General features: G+C 38.9%; 1 protein-coding gene across 2 annotated transcripts in view; it reads right to left on the bottom strand.

Annotated features, from left to right (window-relative positions):
- CCDC186 (coiled-coil domain containing 186) overlaps positions 1 to 21054 on the bottom strand; it is an 80981-nt gene that overhangs the window by 41391 nt on the left and 18536 nt on the right. Inside the window, exons 1-3 of one of the 2 annotated variants that reach the window (XM_006162762.3) lie at positions 20718 to 20931; positions 9188 to 9883; positions 3262 to 3388 (exon numbers count right to left, since the gene is read on the bottom strand). In XM_006162762.3, coding sequence (XP_006162824.1) covers positions 3262 to 3388; positions 9188 to 9849 — 789 coding nt within the window. In that variant the 5' untranslated portion in view covers positions 9850 to 9883; positions 20718 to 20931. Of the gene's footprint in view, positions 1 to 3261; positions 3389 to 9187; positions 9884 to 20717; positions 20932 to 21054 lie in introns of those variants that run through there. The other variant, XM_027766075.1, reaches the window with a different exon arrangement.

The raw sequence follows: 21054 nt of genomic DNA, 5'->3' as shown, positions 1-21054 counted from the left end.
AGGTTTAGGGACCCGCAGTTAGCATAATGGCTATGTCACTGGACTCCTATGTAGTCGACTATGGTTCGAGTCCCGGACCTGGTGGCTTAAACTCAGGCTGGGTGCATGTGCGTACATGCCCAAGATCCCGAGAGGAGGATGGAGGAGAAGGGATTGCGGCGTGGCCATCACCCCTGGAGGGTGATTTCTCGCTTTCTCTCTGTCTTTCTGGTGAGCACACATGCCCTATAGCAAAAACCTCTCAAAAAAAAAAAAGGTATAGTGCAGGATGAGAGTATGTATAATAATATAATAGTATTGGAAGAAAACGAGTAATAAACTACTGTGCGTGAGGTTTCTTTTCAGGTATAATAAAATGTTCCAAGATTGTCGTTGCGCAACTAAAAACCACTGAACTGTACACTTAAAATGAGTGAACTATGATATGTGAATTATATCTCAATAAAGCTGTTTAAAGGGATCTAAATATCAGTTTATAGAATATGTACTAGTTTTTTTTATAATAAAATTATCTAGAGCAACACTGTCCAACAGAAATACAAGTCACATGCATGGCTTTTTTAAAGTCACATGGAAAGGGGCCAGCAAGTGGATTAGAGGTTAAGGCACTGGACTCCCACATGGCTCACCACGGTTCAAATCCCAGATCTGATGGCTTGCTGATGGCTTGCTTTCTCACTTTCTCTTTTCCTCTCTCTCATGAGCACATGTGTCCTATAGCAAAGTTAAAAAGAAAACGCTGCTATACTAATTTTCTGCTTAGAAGTATAACATTCTCTGAATGCTAGCAATAGAAAGGTGAATCCAATTTTCACTTTTAAAAAGGCACAATGTTGGCTGGCCCCCATGCACAGTGGCTAAACACTGTGCAAAGGAAACCTAATCCCACATGGCTAACAAGAGTTTGAGTTCTGGCCCCACCAACTAGAAAAACATGCCAGGCATGCACTTATGGGCAGGATCCTGATGGGAGAGAGAACTGGAGAAAAAGGTATTGCAGTGTAACTAGGCCCTTTTGGAGGATATTTCTTCCCCTCCTCCCTTTGCATGTGGGCATGCACCCTCTGGCTTAAAAATTAATTATCTATCAAAAAGGGAAAAGCACTAAGCTGCTCATGACAGCAAGTGCTCTGGTTCCATGCCATCTGTTCATTCTGAAGTTTCCTGGTCATCAACAATGATGTGGCTGTCAAAATACAGATTCAGCCTATTATTAAGGCTCCCTTACACCTGAACATAGAACGTCAATTCTAAATTGAATTTACATGTGGTGGGCCTAGAACACATACAAACTTGGTTTGAATACACAAAATTTTACCAATATAGTTACCTTCTAATTATAGAAGGTACATTAAGTATATCAAGGCATAAGCAGGTGAAAATTTGGCTTAATTTCTATTATATTATTACTAATTGTTTATTGTTACTTTAATAATACAGCTTCAGTCAAAGTTGAGATGGAAGTACTTTTAATTTTTCTTAAGAGATATTTTTGCTATAGGGTACATACACTCACCAGAGACACAAATAGACAAAAATCGAGAAATCACCTCCTGGGGGGATGGTCACATCACAGAGAAGTACTTTTAAGGTTAGAATATACCTAGCCCTGTACAGAAGAAAAAGCAGCACAGAAAGATGAAGGGGAGGGGCAAGCAGGTGGCATGGTGGCTTTGAGTCCTGGACATGGAAACTTGCTTTTTCACATTCCTCTTTCTCACTCTGATCAAATTAAAAGGAATAAATAAATAAAATTAAATAAATAGTTATTTTAAAAAAGAAAGAAAATGGGGGCTCAGGTGTGTTATCAGTCTGAATATTTATGTATCAGAGAAGTTTGTTTAAAAAAAGGAAAAGAAAAAAACAAGGACTAGTTAGGGAAGCTAGTTACCAGATACAATTTAAAGTATGAGACCTGGGCTAACAGGTGGTTAAAGCACTGGACTCCCTCAGTTCGAATCTTGGACCTAGCGGCTTGCTTTCTCACTTTCTCTTTCTGTTTCTCTCTGGTGAGCACATGTGCCCTGTAGCATGTGAGGGTATGTAGTCTGGCAGTACGAAGCAGTTATCTACATACCTTGTTAATTACTCATTTGAGCCGGCTGACATACGGCTTAGATGCTATGGGCTATGTGGAAATATCAGCGGGGCCTGGGAAACATCTTAACCCTAGCTAGGTCATGTGATGCCTGTTCTATATGTTTATGGCTTACGCATACTCAGACAGCCTTCCTCAGAGTTGCAGAGAAACAGCATAAATAATCTGGCTTGACCTATGACACATAACAGGATCACATATGATAGTAACAAAGTCAAAAAACATATACACTAAAGTCCTTATCTCTAACTGTAGAACTTCAACTGCATCCTTGAAAGCTTGCAAACAGTTCATTGTGCCTGGTAAAATGTATAAATAGAGAAGCTCACCATGACTGAGCAGCACAGTTTATCTGTGTTTGCCCGCATCTTTGCTCCTCCTCCAAGCCAAGAGTGGACACAGACATAGCAAATTTAAAAAAATAATATAAGAACAATAATAATACGGACAAATAAAATTAAATAACTTTTAGGTTTTTTTTTTTTTTTTGCTTCAGGGCATGTGTGCTCACCAGAGAGAGACAGACAGAAAGTGAGAAATCGCCCCCAAGGGAGGATGGCTACACCGCAAGCCCTTCTCCTCCATTCTCTTCTCAGGATTTTGGGTGTACATGCGCCTGGCTTGAGTTTCAAGCTGCCTGGTTCAGGATTCAAAATGTGGTTGATCATGTGGGAGCCCAGCGCCTTAATCACTACACCACCTGCTGGCCCTAAAATTCAATAATTCTTAAAAAAAATAATAATAAGTAAAATAAAGTATGACAGCCATTCCTCACAGTGTAGTTTACAAAAATACGGAGAATAAACCATACCAAACTGTAAGTTTGAAAAGACTCTAAAGCCAAACACAATCTTTTAGGTATCTATTATTTCTTGCCTTAACTGGCAAAACAGTATAGCTAACTCTCAAGTCAAACTGTCTTTTTTATATAGAACATACTATAGAATATGTTCTATTACCTATAAAACAGTCACATATATCATAAAAATGAAAATTTACAAGCTTTGACTTCAACTTTGTAAAAGAGAATGTTTTAAAACCAAGCAATTATCTGGATTTAAAATATGATTTAACTTACAGAACTTCAGCTTCTCCATAATTTTGGGGGAATATCTTTATTTTATAAATTGAAGTAAGGTCTTTAAAGATTTTTGTCTTTTTACCTGTTTAATTGTGTTCATATGCTGCTTTTCTGTTTCTGTTCTTTTTTTTAGTTCTTCTCTTAGATTGTCTTTTTCTGAACAAATATCTAAGATGAGTTCCTGATGCTTCTTATTTTCTTTAATTAACCTAAATGCAAAAAGGGTAATATAAGTAAAACATAATTTAAAATGGTGATAAAATTAGATGCAGAATATAATCTGTTCACAGATTAGAATGTAGATATCTATGACTAAAATAAATATTCCTAAATAATCTTTTTAAAATGACACGTGGTACTTTGTACAACATTCCCTTGCCAATCAGGCTATTCACTTTTCCCTGGAAATTTGAATATTTCAAATCAAGTGAAATATAATAAAGAAAACCACATCCTTTTAAGTTTATGCTTTTGGGTATCCAATTATATATATACAACATCCCTTCAGCACTGGAACCCTTGCTTAAGTGGGTCCTTAAACAAAGGCAGTTTGCCCCTCTAGGCAATTTGTCTAAAAACATTTTTGGTAGTCCTAATAGGTCTAGGGGTTGTTACGGGCATCTAGTGGGTGGAGGCCAGGGATACTGCTAAACATCCTACAATGTACAAGACAGTGCCAACAACAAAGAATTATCTAGCCACAAATGGAATAATGCTGAGGTTAAGAAATTGTGCATTAGGCTTAAAAATATTTTTATGATATTCTATTAAAGAAGTATTAAAGCAACAAAATGAAAGTTTACTCAAAAATTTCATTTTAAGTTCCCTACAAAAATTAAAATCTTAAAAGCTACCTACAAAATAATGCAGAACTATAAGAAGGTTAACAGCTAATATCCTAGTATTATTAATAGCTATTACCTAACAATTACTGTACACTTACTATTGGCTAAGTCTAGCTTTTATTTAAAAATAAAATGTGGGACCATCAGTTAGCATAATGGCTATGTCGCTGAACTCCCATGTAGTCGACTGCGATTCGAGTCCCGGACCCGGTGGCTTAAACTCACGCCGGGCGCGTATGCATGCATGCCCAAGATCCTGAGAGGAGAATGGAGGAGAAGGGATTGCGGTGTGGCCATTCCCCCTGGGGGGTGATTTCCTCACTTTGTCTTTCTCTCTCTTTCGGGCGAGTGCATGCATCCTACAGCAAAAACCTCTCCAAAAAAATTGTATTATTTCATTTAATATTCAAAGTAAATCTATAAAGTCATTATCACTTCTTTTATCAATGTTTTAAAAAGCAAAACAAAACTGAAGCCAAGAACTTGTTCCAGGTCATGCAGCTAGTTAGTAGTTGAACTATTTTGTGGCTAGGATAATTCTAAAACCCAGGCCTTTCCACTTACTACTTTGAAGATCACCCACTCACTTAACAGGTGCTTACTGGGTACCTACTATGTACCTCACTATTCTGTACATGGGGAATATGTCAGCAAACATCCCTGCCTTCATGATGTGTACCTCCTAAGGGGAGAAAATGAAAGAAAACAAGGAATAGGTACATAATAAAATGTTAGTGATTAAGTAAAAAGAATGACTTCAGCTTCAATTTTAGATAAGGTAGTCAGGATGGCCATTTGGAGTAGGTGACTTCTGGGTACAAAAATGTAATAAGGAAACAATCATACAAATGCTTGGGGAAGAGGTAAATATGGCATGCAAGTTTATTCAAGCCTTTTATGGTACAGTGGCTGAATGTAGATTATTTATATGATTAGGTATATACTTAATTTGTTACAGAAAACTACTTGAGACAAAAGAATCCCTGCTATGTATCACAAGTAAGCAATTAAGGGAGGGGGCAGTAAAGAGTGCCAACAACTGTTACACACTGTTATTCTCAGATGGCAAAAGCACATCGTATGCATAGATAATTGTTTGGGTTTTTTTCTTTGTTTTTTTTTTTTGTTTTTTTTTGTTTTTTTTTGTCATAAGGTGCCTAAACTCACTGAAGACAGAGAGAGAAAGTGAAAAATCACGCCCCAGGGGAAACTATCACTCAGCAATCTCTTCTCCATTTTCCCCTTGGGATTCTGGGAGAGTGCATACACGCACACACACATGCACACATGCACATACATGCGCGCGCACACACACACTATGTTTTACAAGCCACTGAGTCCAGGGCTTGAACAGCGGAGTCAGTCATCCAGGATCCAGCCCGTTAACAACCATGCCACCTACTGGCCCAGAAAACTGTTCTTAAGAATTTTGATTGGGACCTTGGTCAGTAATATTGACATGTTAGAAAAAATGGAAGTAGATGAGCCAGTCCATGGCCTGTAGTTAAGGTGGCTAGGTCACACAAAGATATAGTGGCTTGAAAAACATGTTAAGTGTGTGTGTGTGTGCACAAAATCTCAAAAGGAGGGAAATGGAAGAGAAGGGATTTCAGCAAGACCATGTCCCCTTGGGGGTGCTTTCTCTCTTTCCCTCCCTCTCTGTGTCTCTCTGGTGAGTGCATACACCCTCTGGTAAATTTCTTAAAAAGAAAATAGGGGAATAGAAACAGTGGAATGGTGATTTCCAGAGACTAGGGATTAGAAAAAATGAGGAAATACTGATCAAAGCATACACATTTTCAGGCATAAAATGACTAAATTCTGGAGATTTAATGTATACCATAGTGGCAATAATAATAATACCATATTGTATACTTGAAATATGCTGAGAGGAGAACTTCAATGTTCTTTCTCACCAAATATATACACACCCGCAGAAACACATGATATGAGATGACTGATGTGCTAACTTGTTTGTAGTAATTGCTTCAGGATGTATATGAAATTATCACATGTTCACCTTAAATATATATATAATTTTGTTATCTATATCTCAATAAAATTGGGAGAAAAGGAAAGATGTATAAACAAATACATTTGGAAATAGATGTATCCATGAACATTTTAAGCAAAGGAATAAAAAAGCAGTTTTTCTTCATTAAATGAAGGTGGTAAAGGTCCAGACCTAAGTAAAGTTTAAAGAAGCTGAGATAATCTCAAGGAGACAGTCTATAAGTAGAGACAATAGGAAAATGAGGAAGTTACCCTAAAAAATAGCAGGAGCATGAGTAGTTCAAGAACAAAAGCATACAGTTTTTTCACATAATAGCAGTATTCCAATAAGGGTAAGAGTAGTAGAGGCAGGAGTTAGTTCTGGGGTAGTAGTAGAAGGGCCTTGTAGCCTCAAAGAGATACACCCATGTTCACGGAAGCATTATTCATAATCATTAAAAGATAGAAGGAGTCCAGGATCAGCAGATGGCATAATGGTTACGTCGCTGGACTCCCATGTGGTCAACTGCAGTTTGAGTCCCAGACCCAGGTCCTTAAAACTAACGCTGGGTGCGTGTGCATGTGTGCCCAAAATCCCAAGAGGAGAATGGAGGAGAAGGGATTGTAGGGTGGCCATCCCCTGTGGGCAGGAAGGTGAGGGTGATTTCTCGCTTTCTGTCTCTGTCTTTCCAGCAAATACATGCGCCCTATGGCAAAAATATCTCTAAAAAAGGATAGAAGGAACCCAAATATCCATTGACTAACAAACAGTGGTACATACATACAATGGAGTATTACTAAGCCTGACAAAGGAAGGAAATTCTGATATATGCTATGACACTGATTAGCCTTGAAGACATGCTAGTAAGTGAAATAAATCAGTCACAAAACAAAACAAAAATACCAGGTACTGTATGATGTCTAAATGAGGCATCAAGAGTAATCAAACTCACAAAAAGAACAGCAGCTAACAGAGGATGGGGGCAGGTGGAAATTGAGTTGTTTAGATGGTATATGAAAAATTTCACATTTGTAAGGTGAATTGGTTGTACACGACATGAAGATGCTTGACATCTATTGACCCATACACTTAAAAATGGTTTCAAAGAAATGGTTACGATGGGGAAAAGCCCTGTTGCCTAGTGGTTAGGGAAGGCTGGATCCTATATGGCCAATGTTTATTTCGAGTCTTGGACCCAGTGGCTTGAAAAAGCACCAGGCACAAGCTTGTGTACATCTAAAATCCTAACGGCATGAAGAAATGAAGGAGAAGGAATTATGGTGCTATCACATCCCACTGGGGTTACTTTCTTCCTCTCCTTTGGTCTCCCTGGAGAGCACATGAGTCTTCAGAAAATTATTAAAAAAAAAAAAAAAAAAAAAAAAAAACAGTTAAGATGGTAAATTTGCTGTGTACATTTTAATAATCACAATTAAAATTTAAAATTAGAGGCCAGATGGTGGTGCAATAGTAAAATGCTATGTTCTTCAAGGCTGACCCCTATGGGAAGGCTGACCTTGTATATACCAGGCATTCCCGTGTCCATGATCCAGGGCTGGTTAAAGCATCAGGACCCTGTTGGGGTTAGGGTGCTTGTCTGTCTCTCCTCTCTCTCTCCGGCTCATAGAAGCAATATACTTTTAAAAATTAAATAAATAAGTAAGTAACAGTGGGAAGGGCCCTGGACACTAAGAGATTAAATAGTATACTGGATATACCAATGAAGGATGAGCTGGTTTGGGGAATACTGATCTACCAGGAGGAGTAAACTGAAAGAGTAAATACTACAAGCAAGATCATTAAAAGCCAGTTTCATATCCAGACATATTTGAGTTATGGTATATTTTCTTCTGTCATTCTCCTCTGGTATATGGATTTCCTCTCTCTATTTCTCTAACAGACATACCCAATACAAATAATGTGTTAAGTATCATTTTATTAAAAGAGAATTAGTCTGTATTTCAGTGAAGGTTAGTATAGTTTATTTTCCTTTCTTAAAGGTTACAGAACTTCTAAACCTATGCATTGCTTAGCTATATGAATATAGCAAAAAATATAGGATGATATAATACGATCAGGAAAAAGGTTAAATGAAATTAAGCTATTGTTAGAACAAACTACATTAGTCCCAGGCACAGTGATTAAGTGCTATGCACAGGAGCTGGATAACCACAAGACAACGGCAGTTTGAATCCCAGCCCCAGTGGCTTGAAAAACATACCAGATATATGTACATGCATGACTGAAATCCTGACAGGATAGAGAAATGGTAGAAAAGGAACTGTGACATGACCGATCCCCACTGGGAAGTACTTTCTCTCTCTTTCTCTCACACACATGTGTGCTCCATGGCAATTGGGGAGGGTGAAATAGAATTAACTCAACAAATCTAAGAGTAACCTAAAAATAACTATGTTCTTAATATTTAGTGAATGAAAATCCATCAATTCTTGTTCTCTGAATTTTGTTTTTAAACTAGTGAAATTACAATGGAGATTTTAAGAAAAACTTTTTGAAGATTATGATTTATCATTTCCTTTTGAATTTTTCTTAGTTTTAATGTTACAGTTCCACATGCTTTTAAAAATAAATATTTTGAGTTGTCTTTATAGACATTTCCAGCTTTCTTTTTTAAAGAAGGATTTCTCTTTTAAAAAAATTATTTAATAGGGCACTTGTGCTCACCAGAGAGAGAGAAAGAGAAAGTGAGAAAGCAAAACAGCAGGTCTAGGACTTGCCATGGTCAAACATGGGGATCCAGCACTTTAACCACCATGCCACCTGTTGGACTGGTATTTCCAACTTTTTTATTTTAAAAGAATTACTTATTTTATTACTATTACTCTTCAATGTGATCAGAGAGGGAGAATGAGAAAGCAAGTTGCCAAGTCCAAATTCAAACCATGGTCAGTCACGTGGGAGGCCAGTGCCTCAACCATCACACCACCTGATTTTTATTTCTAACTTTTTAATGAACTTATACTATTTAATACTTAATTACTCTTAGGTATTAGATATCTAGAAAACTTAGCATTTACTCAGTAAATATACACATAATGATTAATAAGTATATGGTTCTACTGAAGAATTAAAAGTAGACAATATTTTTTTAAAAGAATTCAATCTCTAATCCCTGTGGAAAAATTAACTTCAAAGAATAAAAATCTCACCTTTTTATAGTATGTTCCTGCTGCAAATACTTATCTTGCACACACTTTTCAAACAGAACTAATGCATGTTCTCCCTTGTTCATTCCATTTGGCACTCTGTGTTCCTCTGCAAACTCTGTAGATAAGAGTTCAGATTCTATTTCTTCCAACAAATCCTCTGATGCTGAAACATTCTTTATTTTTGAAATAAGTTTCTTGGTGCAGTCTGTATCATAGGGACTTTCTGAGTAAGTCTTTTGATTAGCTGTTTCTGTAAATGTAGATGATCTTAATTCCGCCAATATTTGTGTTACTGTCTGTTCTGGTTCCTTTGTTTTTGAAACTGGCTTTGCAAAGTCTCCACTAGGAAAATCAGTTATTTGTTCAGAATTTTCTAGGCATATGTCTGTTGTAGCACAAGAATCCTCACCTCCAGCATGATCTGGAATATAATTTTCCTGTGCCTTAATCTGATTATTGTGCTCATTCGGCTGACATAAAGTTTTATCAAAGTTCAATGACAATAGCTTGGACTCATTTTCTAATCCGTTGCTTCCATCACCAGAAAATGAGTTACATGAGTCTTCTTTTAATTCAGGTGTTTTCCCAGTGCTTTTATCAGAGGAAATGGAGGCTATGTGATCTGTCACTGACATGCTGATTGGCATCAATTCGCTCTGCATTTCTTCAAATCTGCTCCTGATTTTCGTCTTACATCTAAGAAATCAAAATATTAACATTAAAAAAAAGTGATTTTAAACGAAGACCCCAAACACATTTGCCCATGCTCCATGATGTGGAAATACGCAAGACCACATATTTTACCAATAGTAACTCCTTTGATAAGTTTTTCCTTGAAAAAGAAAAGAAGAAAGCCAAGTCAAGTTGGCCACAACTAGTAGGGTCTGCAAAGTTTCCTCCTCTTTTCTCCATCACATCACTCATGCAATTTCACTTAATTAATGTCAACTGTAGTCTGATAGTCCCTGATCATCCCCATACATTAGGTAAGAAATACTAACTCTAACATTAGTGCCAAAGAATGTTCAGAATTCTTTCAGCTCTATGAGAGGAAAAAAGACCACCTCAAGAATCTATAAGAAAATACCAGAGAAGGCTAGAAGAAAAATCACAAATCAAATGCACATGATGACAAAACAATGAACATGATGATAAAAATTTACTGATTAAAAAAAAAAAAAAAACTAAACAATACAAGATGCAGGTACCTATGGACAAAAGACCTAGGAATGAGCTCAAAGAAATTCAGGGCATAAAGGATTCCCATAGGAATTAGTTTTGTATCCAGACAGGGATTCAGGAAATGACCTCGCCGCCAGTGAATCACAGCATGAGATCTTGCTGAGTGCTTAGGCTTTCTTCCTTACTCTCTAAAAAAAGAAACTTTAAAAAAAAAAAAAATTTAGGGACCAGCAGTTGGCGTAATGGCTATGTCGCTGGACTCCCATGTAGTTGACCACGGTTCGAGTCCCAGACCTGGTGGCTTAAACTCACGCCAGGCACATGTGCATGCATGCTCAAAATCCCAAGAGGAGAATGGAGAAGGGATTGTGGCATGGCCATTCCCCCTGGAGGTGATTTCTCGCTTTCTGTCTGTCTCTAGCTTTCTGGCGAGCACATGCGCCCTATAGCAAAAACTTCTCCAAAAAAAAAAAATGTAACTTGTGAATGTACAGATGTTAAATTTAACATCTTTTCTAGAAATCGATCTAAAAATGAATGAAGTAGTTGTAAACGTACAATTAGTCAATCACCAAACAAAAGTTAAACCCAGAGTTGACCAAAATATATGGGTAACAGATAAGAAATATATTCTCATTTGAAATATATTGTCAAATGAGACACCCCAACATAGACCAAGCAAAAGGAAACTTTATTGACAATGTTATGGCTCCTATGTGCCATGATTTGTCAACAGAAAAACACCAGAAAAATGTTGGTTTATTATTCTCTCACCCAGTTTTCATATTCTCCAAGGTTCAGTCTTCAAGTCTTTTTCTATCCTAGAATTCATTCACTTAGATAACTTGAAGCAACAACTCCAAGTTAATGCAGACACAATTATTGTCAGTCCTGCATCCCCAAATCACAATAAAGAATTGTCTATGTCTTCTCTTTCACTCTGTGTCTGTCTCTATATTAAAATCTCTACCTGAACATAATAGACATTTCTCCTGGAGGTTCCATGTAATCTCAAACTTACAATGGTCAAATCCAAAATCATAACTATAGCTTCTATAATTAAACACCCCCATTTAATCTTTCCATTTCATAAACGGTTTAATTTTTCTTATTTGACTCTATCTCTTTTGCTCTCATACTCTTTTTAACAATTATATCCTGCATTTCTTTTCTTTTTCAGTTTTGCCAGAGGGTGCATGCACTCGTGAGAGAGAGGGAGAGAGAAAGGGAGGGGAGAAAGCATCCCCTCTCACAGGGAATGGTCACATTCCCAATTCTTCCTTCCCCATCTCTTGCAATCCTTCTCTTACATTTCTCCCTCCTTTCAGGATTTTGGCCATAAAAGAGCATGCACCCAGTCTTTTTCTCAAGCCTCTGAGTTGAGGACTCAAAACTGCACAGTTGACCATGTAAATTCCAGGCACTTAGGCGCTACGCAACAAGCTTACCTGTCACCTGCATTTCTATTACCATGGTCCCTACCCACCTCCCAACCAGGTCCCCTCATCACTTAGTACCTAAAACATTTCAACTGTTGGCTTCTCACTCTTGCTCCACTTCTCTCTCCTACATTGCTTCCTGCCACTCCAAGTGAAGGAGTGAGATTAGTGGAAGAGCAGGTTACATGGTACAGCCCAGGGGTGGGACACCACCAGGGCAATCGATAGGTTACCCAATCTGGAGAAATGTGTACTAGACTGGCTCCGCCAACATGGAACAGGAGCTGTGGGTCTTCGGGGCTGGCAGGTGGGTGGTGGTTAAGGGCACTGGACTCCCACATGGCAGACCATGGTTCAAGTCCAGGACTTGGCAGCTTGCTCTCTCACTCTCTCATTCTATCCTTCTCTGGTCAAATTAAAATAATACATAAATAAAGTTAAATAAAAATAATTCTAAAAAGAAAGAAAAAGTGGGTCTTCAGCAGCAAAAGGGCCAGCGAATTACAACAGAGCCCCTACAAATTCCACATACCACCTCCAATGACCACCATCACATGAAGCCAGGTGAACCAGAGTGAGAACAGCTACCTCTTCCCTCTTTAGAGGTTCAGGTAATGAAAGCTCTACCTCCACTGGCTGGCCTCCCCCAAAACTCCAAAGGGGCTTAGCTAGAAAAAAGAAAAGGAGTAAGTTTTAGAGTCAAGAGTACTCCTCCCTCTTCTTCAAGCCAAGCACCTGGGAACAGTGTCAACTTTCTTTCAGGAAGAAGAATGAGTTTGTGATTTCATTTTGCTGTTGTTGCTGCTCATTTTTGTTTTTAAATGACTGTGACCTGTCTTAACCAAAGGTGGCAGAAAAGTTGTAACATTTGACCAAGATATTATCAAGGCACCATACTTCAGAAGGAAGATGAAAGGATGTGGGTATTCATATTGCATGGCTAGAGATTGCTTAACAAGAGAATAAAACTACATCATGTTTATAGCCTAGACAGAAATTTCTCAGTAAACCAGTTGTATTACTTTTCCAATCTTCAACATTTGCCCAAAATCCTAGTACCTCACTATACTTTACTAGTCCAGGCCAGTCTGCTTAACAGTCCCCCCTGTCAACATTTGTTAACATTTCCATGGCTTTGTCCCCATCAGGAATATTCTTCCCCCATCCATCTATCAAAAGCCTAACTATGTGTAAAGGGCAGATTCTAATGCCAAACCTTCTTCTAAATTTTCCTGTATCACAAATATAAAAGTAATCTCTCACATAAATTAAAAAATACTGCATTTAAAGTCAAGAGACTTCCTTGTGACATTTTTGAACCGGCAGTCTTCACCTTTTAAATTATTTTTGCATTGGGAAAAAGGAACCTCACAACGTGAACTCCTTAAATCTTTTTTTATATTAAAGAATTATTTTATTTAATTTTATTTATTATTATTTTCCAGTTTGATCAGGGAGAGACAGAGAGAGGGAAAGTGAGATGAACCCTGGTTGGCCATGTGGGAATCCAGCGCCGTTAACCACCATGCCACCTGCCAGCCCTTTTTTTTTTCTTAACTCCTTAAATCTTAAGCAATATAGTAATAAATAAATCTAACAAACATATTTTCTCTACTAAATTTACATTCACTTTTGCAAATGCTATTCAGTGGTTCTCACTGATGGTGGGACCCACTGGGTTTATACAGTGATCTGAGGACCACACACTACTTAATGGGTAGGATACTGGTTGTTAAGGTGACTCCTAGTGTAAAAGACAGCAGAACAAAATTTGTATCACATGTTGCAGGCTATTCATCCAGGTTATTAAAAAAAAAAAAAAAAAACTTAAATTTGTCATGTGTTCCACAAATAACCCTCCTGTAAATTAAATAAAACTTAGCTTAACCAAAGAATATTTTCTATACCTCCACTCCAAATTATGCCCATTACCTTTCAAAAAGTCATCATATAAATCAGCATCTGAGAGTCACTTAGCTTGTAAGTTTCTGATGCACCAATGAATACTGATTGGAACCCAAAGGTAAAGGAGAGAGGTTAACATGGTTAAAGATCTACATGTATGTATGTATGCACATGTACATATACAAAACAAAACCATCATCAAGGATTAAATAACTACATAAGAATGACAGTGAAAAAATAAATGATGAACTTGATTATGTCTAGAATAACTAAGGGGAAAATGCCAGCTGAGTCCTCCTGTAGGCCTCTGACTGGCAATGCTGATGTAGGCCAATTTGGTAGCCTGTCCAAGTTTTTCTTTTTGGTTATGTGTAGTTGTTTTCAAAGCTACTGAGGACAGAATATCCTGGTAGTAGATTAACAGGGGATGATATAAAAATAGACATTTGTTTACAAGATTGTTTTAAATTAAGAATACTTGTACAAATCTTTCACATTCACATATACAGTAATTACAATTATAAATATTGCTTTTTTTGAAGTGAAAAATAACACAGGCTATTCTGCCTTTCAGCAACTCTTACTCATTAAGGGAAGCACTGTATTTAAAACAGAAGGGTCATGAAATCCCTCTTGATTGAAGCACTTTTCCCCAAGAGTTGTTTCTGACACAGTACTACAGGACCAATTCGCACTTCAAGATCATTTCAGTGGGTGAGAACTGGTTTCGCTCTTACTGGAGCTCATCAGCTGCAGGCAACTGGTCAAGAAACATTTTTTACTAGCCTCAACCATTATACACCTTGTATTTTATTTCTAAATAAAAGAACTCACATTTCTACAAAATTATTTCCATATAAGAGCCATATAAATTAAAACACTGTTCTTAACACTTTGGGTTCTATTCCCTGCTTTTTTGCTAATTAGCACTATAAACAACAAAAACTTAGGTTTAGTTAATAAACTGCAAATAAAAACAATGCATTCCACACATACTAAGCAACAGGTTATCAAACAAATAAGCTTCATACCAAGGCAGAAATACATTTCCAAACTAAATATTAATTTATTTACCTAATGTATATTCATATATTAAAGTTATTTAATTTTATTCATTATTATTTTAATTTGATGAGAGAGAGAAAGTCAGTCAGAAAGCAAGCAGCCAGATTCAGAACTCAAAACAGTAGCTGGCCATGTGGGAGTGCAGCGCTTCAACCACCATGCCACCTAGCCCCAACAAAGCTTGTTATAAGTGGAATAAAATACAACAGAAAAGAACCTATGTACAAAACATAAAAATCTTGTTTCACATGATTAAAATAACCTGACGATAAAGTTTCATACAAGGTGAATTTATGCAAATCAAACTTACAGATCAAATTCTACTTGGGGACCAGCAGTTAGCGTAACGGCTATGTCGCTGGACTCCCACGTAGTCAACCCCGCGGTTTGCATCCTGGACCCAGTGGCTTAAAACTCACGCCGGGAGCCGGGAGCGTGTGCGTGAGTACCCAAGATTCCGAGAGGAAAATGGAGGAGAAGGGATTGCGTCGTGACCATCCTCCCTGGGGGGTGATTTCTCACTTTCTGTCTGTGTGTCTCTCTCTGTCTGGCGAGCGCTCGCGCCCTATAGCGAAAAAAAAAAAAAAAAAAAAAGAAAAAAAAAAAAATTCTACTTAAAAAAAAAAAAAACTACTTTTTTAGGAACCAGCAGTTGGCATAATGGCTTTGTCACTAGATTCCCATGTAGTCGACCACCCAGTGGCTTAAACTCATGCTGGGCATCCCCCCCTGGGGGGTGATTTTTCACTTTCTGTCTCTCTGTCTCTGCCTGTCTTTCTGGTGAGTGCATGCGCCCTACAGCAAAAACCTCTCAAAAGCAAAAACTAAACTTTTTTAATTTTTAAAATACTATTTTAAAAAATTCTAAGTTCTTCAACAAGGAAGAGTGTTTAAAGTCATGAAACCCTAAGAAACTTTGGGTAAAATTTAACATATTGAGTTTCTTTTAAGAGACACATAGCACTAGAATAAAAAAGTTGCTTTTAGGTCACCAGTTTGAAAGTGTGTTATATGAGACCAAGGCCAATTATGCCCTGGGGGTTAGTTTAACTCTGTACTCAAGACTCGAGGTAGGGTGAATTTTATGTGTCCCCCCCCACACACACACACACACAGACATGTATATTAAAAGACTCAGGATAGTAAGTGCAGTGAGAACCCCAAAACAGTACCAAATTCTGTAGCAGGGTAACAGGAAAAAGAGAAATTATAGTTCACAAAGATCCCAGGTTAAGAGTCAGTAGCCACTTCATATATGACATTATCTACTTATATATCATGCATGTCATTATCAGCTTGGTTATTTTATATCTTTACAATTTTATGTGTCTCCAATAAATGTTTAAGTATTAGTGCCTAGAGTTATTAATATGGAAATATTAATTTGAAGCTACTTGTATAGATGGCACTTTTATTTTTTTTGTGGAGAGGGAGGGAGAGAGGGAGGGAAAAGGGGGTTAGAAGAAAAGGGAGAAAGAGTATTTTGACAGGGTCTCTCCATTTGCTATCTTCTGCCCCAGCCTCCCAGTTAGCTGGGGTCACAGGCCCATACTACTGAGCAGGACCTGTTCAGAAAGGTTTGAGATCTGAATCTGGGCCTCACAAGTGACCCCGCCCTCCTGCAAAGGCACACTTTCAGTAGGGCTATTTGCATTTTAATGAATCTAAGAAAACAAAAATATTTTTCAACTCATTTTTATTTCAAATCTGAAAACTAAAGGAAGGAAAAAATTGTTGGATCTTAAGTTTTCTCTTCAAAACGAAAGGCCAATAACTCAAAAAAATGTTTTTCAAAGATAAGCTGTCCGAGTGCCTTAAAGAGTTTTGGTTAACATTTAAATCGTGAAACCACCTTTGATCTCTGGTTAATTTGATATGATATAGTATACATAAAATAAAAATTTTAATTGTTCATTAGCACTTACTACATAATCTTGTAGAGTATCAGTTCATGTGTCTTAATTACAGATGAGTGTTAAGAAATACACTTAAAATCCTATCAGTACCCTGGCTGGGGTTGATTTGTGTCTACTGCTCCTTTACCCCAATGCTTTTTCTTTTATTTACTTCTTAGCCCAAATAAATTTTTAAAATCTCAGTAGATAAGAAAGTTCAAAGGATAACTCTGAAACAATTTAAGATTAGGGGGCCTCTGTAGATTTAAATTATCTATGATTAGCCAAGCACACTGGCACATGACTCCAGCTACTCAAGAGGGTGAGGCAGAAGGATCTCAAGTTCAAGGCCAATCTGGACAATACAAACATTCTGTCTCAAAAAAAGGGGGGGGATGGGGAAGGAGAGGGGCAGGGGATGTCACAATGATAACATAACTGTACCCACATGATAAAGGTACTGGGCTTGCAGGCGCCCCTGGGTATGCTGGACACAGGAATGCATGCCTGTGACTCTAGCTGGCTGAGACTGGAGATGGATTATAGTGTGAAAGAAAACAAAAATATTTTTCAACTCATTTTTATTTCAAATCTGAAAACTAAAGGAAGGAAAAAATTGTTGGATCTTAAGTTTTCTCTTCAAAACGAAAGGCCAATAACTCAAAAAAATGTTTTTCAAAGATAAGCTGTCCGAGTGCCTTAAAGAGTTTTGGTTAACATTTAAATCGTGAAACCACCTTTGATCTCTGGTTAATTTGATATGATATAGTATACATAAAATAAAAATTTTAATTGTTCATTAGCACTTACTACATAATCTTGTAGAGTATCAGTTCATGTGTCTTAATTACAGATGAGTGTTAAGAAATACACTTAAAATCCTATCAGTACCCTGGCTGGGGTTGATTTCTTTGTGTCTACTGCTCCTTTACCCCAATGCTTTTTCTTTTATTTACTTCTTAGCCCAAATAAATTTTTAAAATCTCAGTAGATAAGAAAGTTCAAAGGATAACTCTGAAACAATTTAAGATTAGGGGGCCTCTGTAGATTTAAATTATCTATGATTAGCCAAGCACACTGGCACATGACTCCAGCTACTCAAGAGGGTGAGGCAGAAGGATCTCAAGTTCAAGGCCAATCTGGACAATACAAACATTCTGTCTCAAAAAAAGGGGGGGGATGGGGAAGGAGAGGGGCAGGGGATGTCACAATGATAACATAACTGTACCCACATGATAAAGGTACTGGGCTTGCAGGCGCCCCTGGGTATGCTGGACACAGGAATGCATGCCTGTGACTCTAGCTGGCTGAGACTGGAGATGGATTATAGTGTGAAGACTCCATTGGGATTCCTGTCTGTCTCCCTCTCTCATGGAAAAAATACATTAATTTAAAAAAAAAAAAATATATTTTATATATATTCATCCCACTTGTGATCCTAAGATGAATACAAATATAATATTCATAATATTATATGCCCAATGGTATATTTATGAGAAATTCAAGAACAAGGCTTCAGTAATTTAAAGGTAGAGATAAGAAGAACCAGAACTTCAGGTTAAGGATTTGTACTTGAACACTAAACTGTTAGATGAATTTGGAAAACTAGTGCAGATTACAAATTGTTCTTCACAGAGAAATGATTTCCTAGGCCCTGCAGTGGTGGTGCAGGCACTATGCTGCTGCTCGGTCCTGGAGGCTGTATGGGAAAGCTTCTGGGGAGGGTTCGTGTTCTGTCTGGGTCTACATGAACATATCAGGCAAGCCCATGACCTGGAGGGCTGCCGGGCTGCAGGGAGGATCAAAGGTACCCCCCCCCCTCGCTCTCACATACACTCACATACACACACACGGACACATGTAAGTAATTTCAACTCATCTCTTCTCAAGAGTAAATACACTGCACTGTTTCACCCTTACTCCATGATGTTGGCATGTCAATACATGTTTTTAAACTGAATATGCAAATTAAAAAAATAAAATAAACTGAATATACTAAAGCAATTATCAACTCTGACGTTATTGTATAGCACAGACAAAATTTAGTTTATGGGTGAAGAAACTTAAAGGTTATAGCAGTCACTGCTAGATGCTAGCCATTCCTTTCTATTAGCAATAAATGAGACACTGAGATGTCAACGATACTCTATCAAATCTCTTTTTTAAAACAAACGAACTTAAGTTTATATGTATTCTGAATTAGACCTTAAAGGCCCTAAAAAAATACATAAACACAACCCATGCATTTCCTGGGAATAAAACCAATGTAAACTGAATCTGTGCATCAGAATCTTGAATCCCTCATAATGTAAGATTTGTGGAATACCATTATCTTCATTAAATTTAATACGTTAAGGGGCCAGCAAGTGGTATAGTGGTTAAGGAAGTAGGTTTGCACATGGCTGATTGCAGTTCAAGTCCTGGACCCAGAGGCTTGAAACACACTTGGTGGTTGTGCATGCGTACCCAAAATCCCGAGAGGAGACTGGATAAGGGATTGCAGCATAGCCATCCCCCCGGGGAGGTGATCTCTCTCTCTCTCCGTCTCTCCTGCAAGTGCTCGTGCGTATAGCAAAAAAAATCTTTAAAATAATAATATGTTAAGACCAGAATGAGAGGAAAACAAGAACCAGGTCAAACATCACTGTTTTTATTTGTGTGACGGATGAAAAAAGTGGGCTAGCTTCTTGCATAGCGGTTAGAGGGGCGGATTCCTCTTGGTTGTGCAGTTAAAGACCCAGACCTGATGCCTAGAAAACCACACCAGGCATGTGTGTGTGTGCTGGAGAAGGCATTATGGTTTGGACTTCCTCCCTTAGGGGGTGCTTCTCCACCCCCTCTGGAAAGCATCCCTGACCTACGGCAAAAATGTGTAAAAATTTCAAAGTAGCTGCTCAGGGAATGCTGCTTTGTTCACAGAGATGGTTCAGTTTCACTACCACTGTATCTTGAACCTTAATCTTTTCCACAAGATCAACATTGCAAATAGGAAGGTGTAGTCAGTAGCTGGGGAGGTCACACCCACAACTAGCATACCTAAACACTTAATAGATTACTTTTTTTTTTTTAATGACTTCCAGCACACCTCTTGAAACACTGGATCACTGACTGACTTCATATTACTGGTAGAAAATCGCCCAGCCTATCGTTTTGCAGGATGTAAAAAACAGGGCATCAAAGTAACATATAACACACACGGAGAGAACACTGCCAAGTACCTGTGACTGTACTGAGTATCTTTATTACACTGATCTTCTGATTCCCATAAGTAACTAGACTATGAAGGTCAAAGGAAGATTCTAATCCAGCTGTTGACTTTAGAGGCCTCCTTCCTCTAAACAAAATCAAGATGTGAATATTAGCTGAAGCTGTTAAACTCTTAACAGCTGAACAATAATTACACCTGAGTGTTCCTCAGGATAGCTACTTGGGGACAAATGCAAGGGGAGGAGGGGTTTTGACCATTTCACACTTCGGACGGGGTCACAAATTTGAAATCCCTTCCTTCGCAAACAGGATTTATGACATGCCTTGATGTCCTTGGAAGAAACGCAACAAAAAGTCATCTCTCTCGCGCCCACGATCCCTCAAAATTGTTTCTAAGTAACTTAAAATCAAAGTTACGAAAGTGTTTGGAAGGAGGTAACAAGTCGCCACAACAGTAAACATAAAGCACACGCGCGCGCGCGCACACACACACACGGAAAGAATCAAGTTGAAGACGAAAAGCGAAATAAGACGAGGGTCTCCAAGATGCTGAGCAGGTGGGGCTTAAGCAGCCCGTACTTGCGGCCCAACCGATGGGCCCGCACTCGGCCGCTCCCAACTGGTGCCCCAAGACCCATTGGCCGCCGCCTCCCCAGCGGCCCCGGACTCAAGGGAGGCAGGCGGAGGAAGGGACCCCGAACCCTGTCCCCCAGAGATCGCTTTGCCACTCGAGAGGAGACTCTGCTCCGGGGCCCGCAGGTCGGCGCCGAAGGCGGGCAGCCCTACCACCGCTAACGCCTCTCCCCAGTCCACCCGGGCGCCCCTCAGGGCACTCACCCCACTTCTCCAAGCCTCGGGCCGCACCCTAACGAGGCTGCTGGAGCTCCGGCTCAGGAGCCAACTTTTCATAGCGGGGTCTGGAAGACGTGGAGTGGGAGGCAGAGACGGCCAGGAGGAGCAGGCCGGCAGCTCGCCCTCTCTGCCGCGGTTCCCCCAAACCCCTACGGAGCTGACACATCAACAAAGATGGCGGGCACGCCGGAGCCGGCCCGGCTACAGCTGAGGGGGCGGGGCCGGGCTACGGGGGAGGGGGCGGGGCCCCGCGCGCGGGCCAATCAGCACGGCGCAGGCGGCGTGACGCGACCACCCCGACGCCCGGGGTAACCTGTCCGCA

Source organism: Tupaia chinensis, unplaced genomic scaffold (genome assembly GCF_000334495.1).
Source record: "Tupaia chinensis unplaced genomic scaffold, TupChi_1.0 Scaffold140534_1, whole genome shotgun sequence".
NCBI classification, from domain to species: Eukaryota; Metazoa; Chordata; class Mammalia; order Scandentia; family Tupaiidae; genus Tupaia; species Tupaia belangeri.
This window is presented reverse-complemented; position numbering and strand designations above follow the sequence as displayed.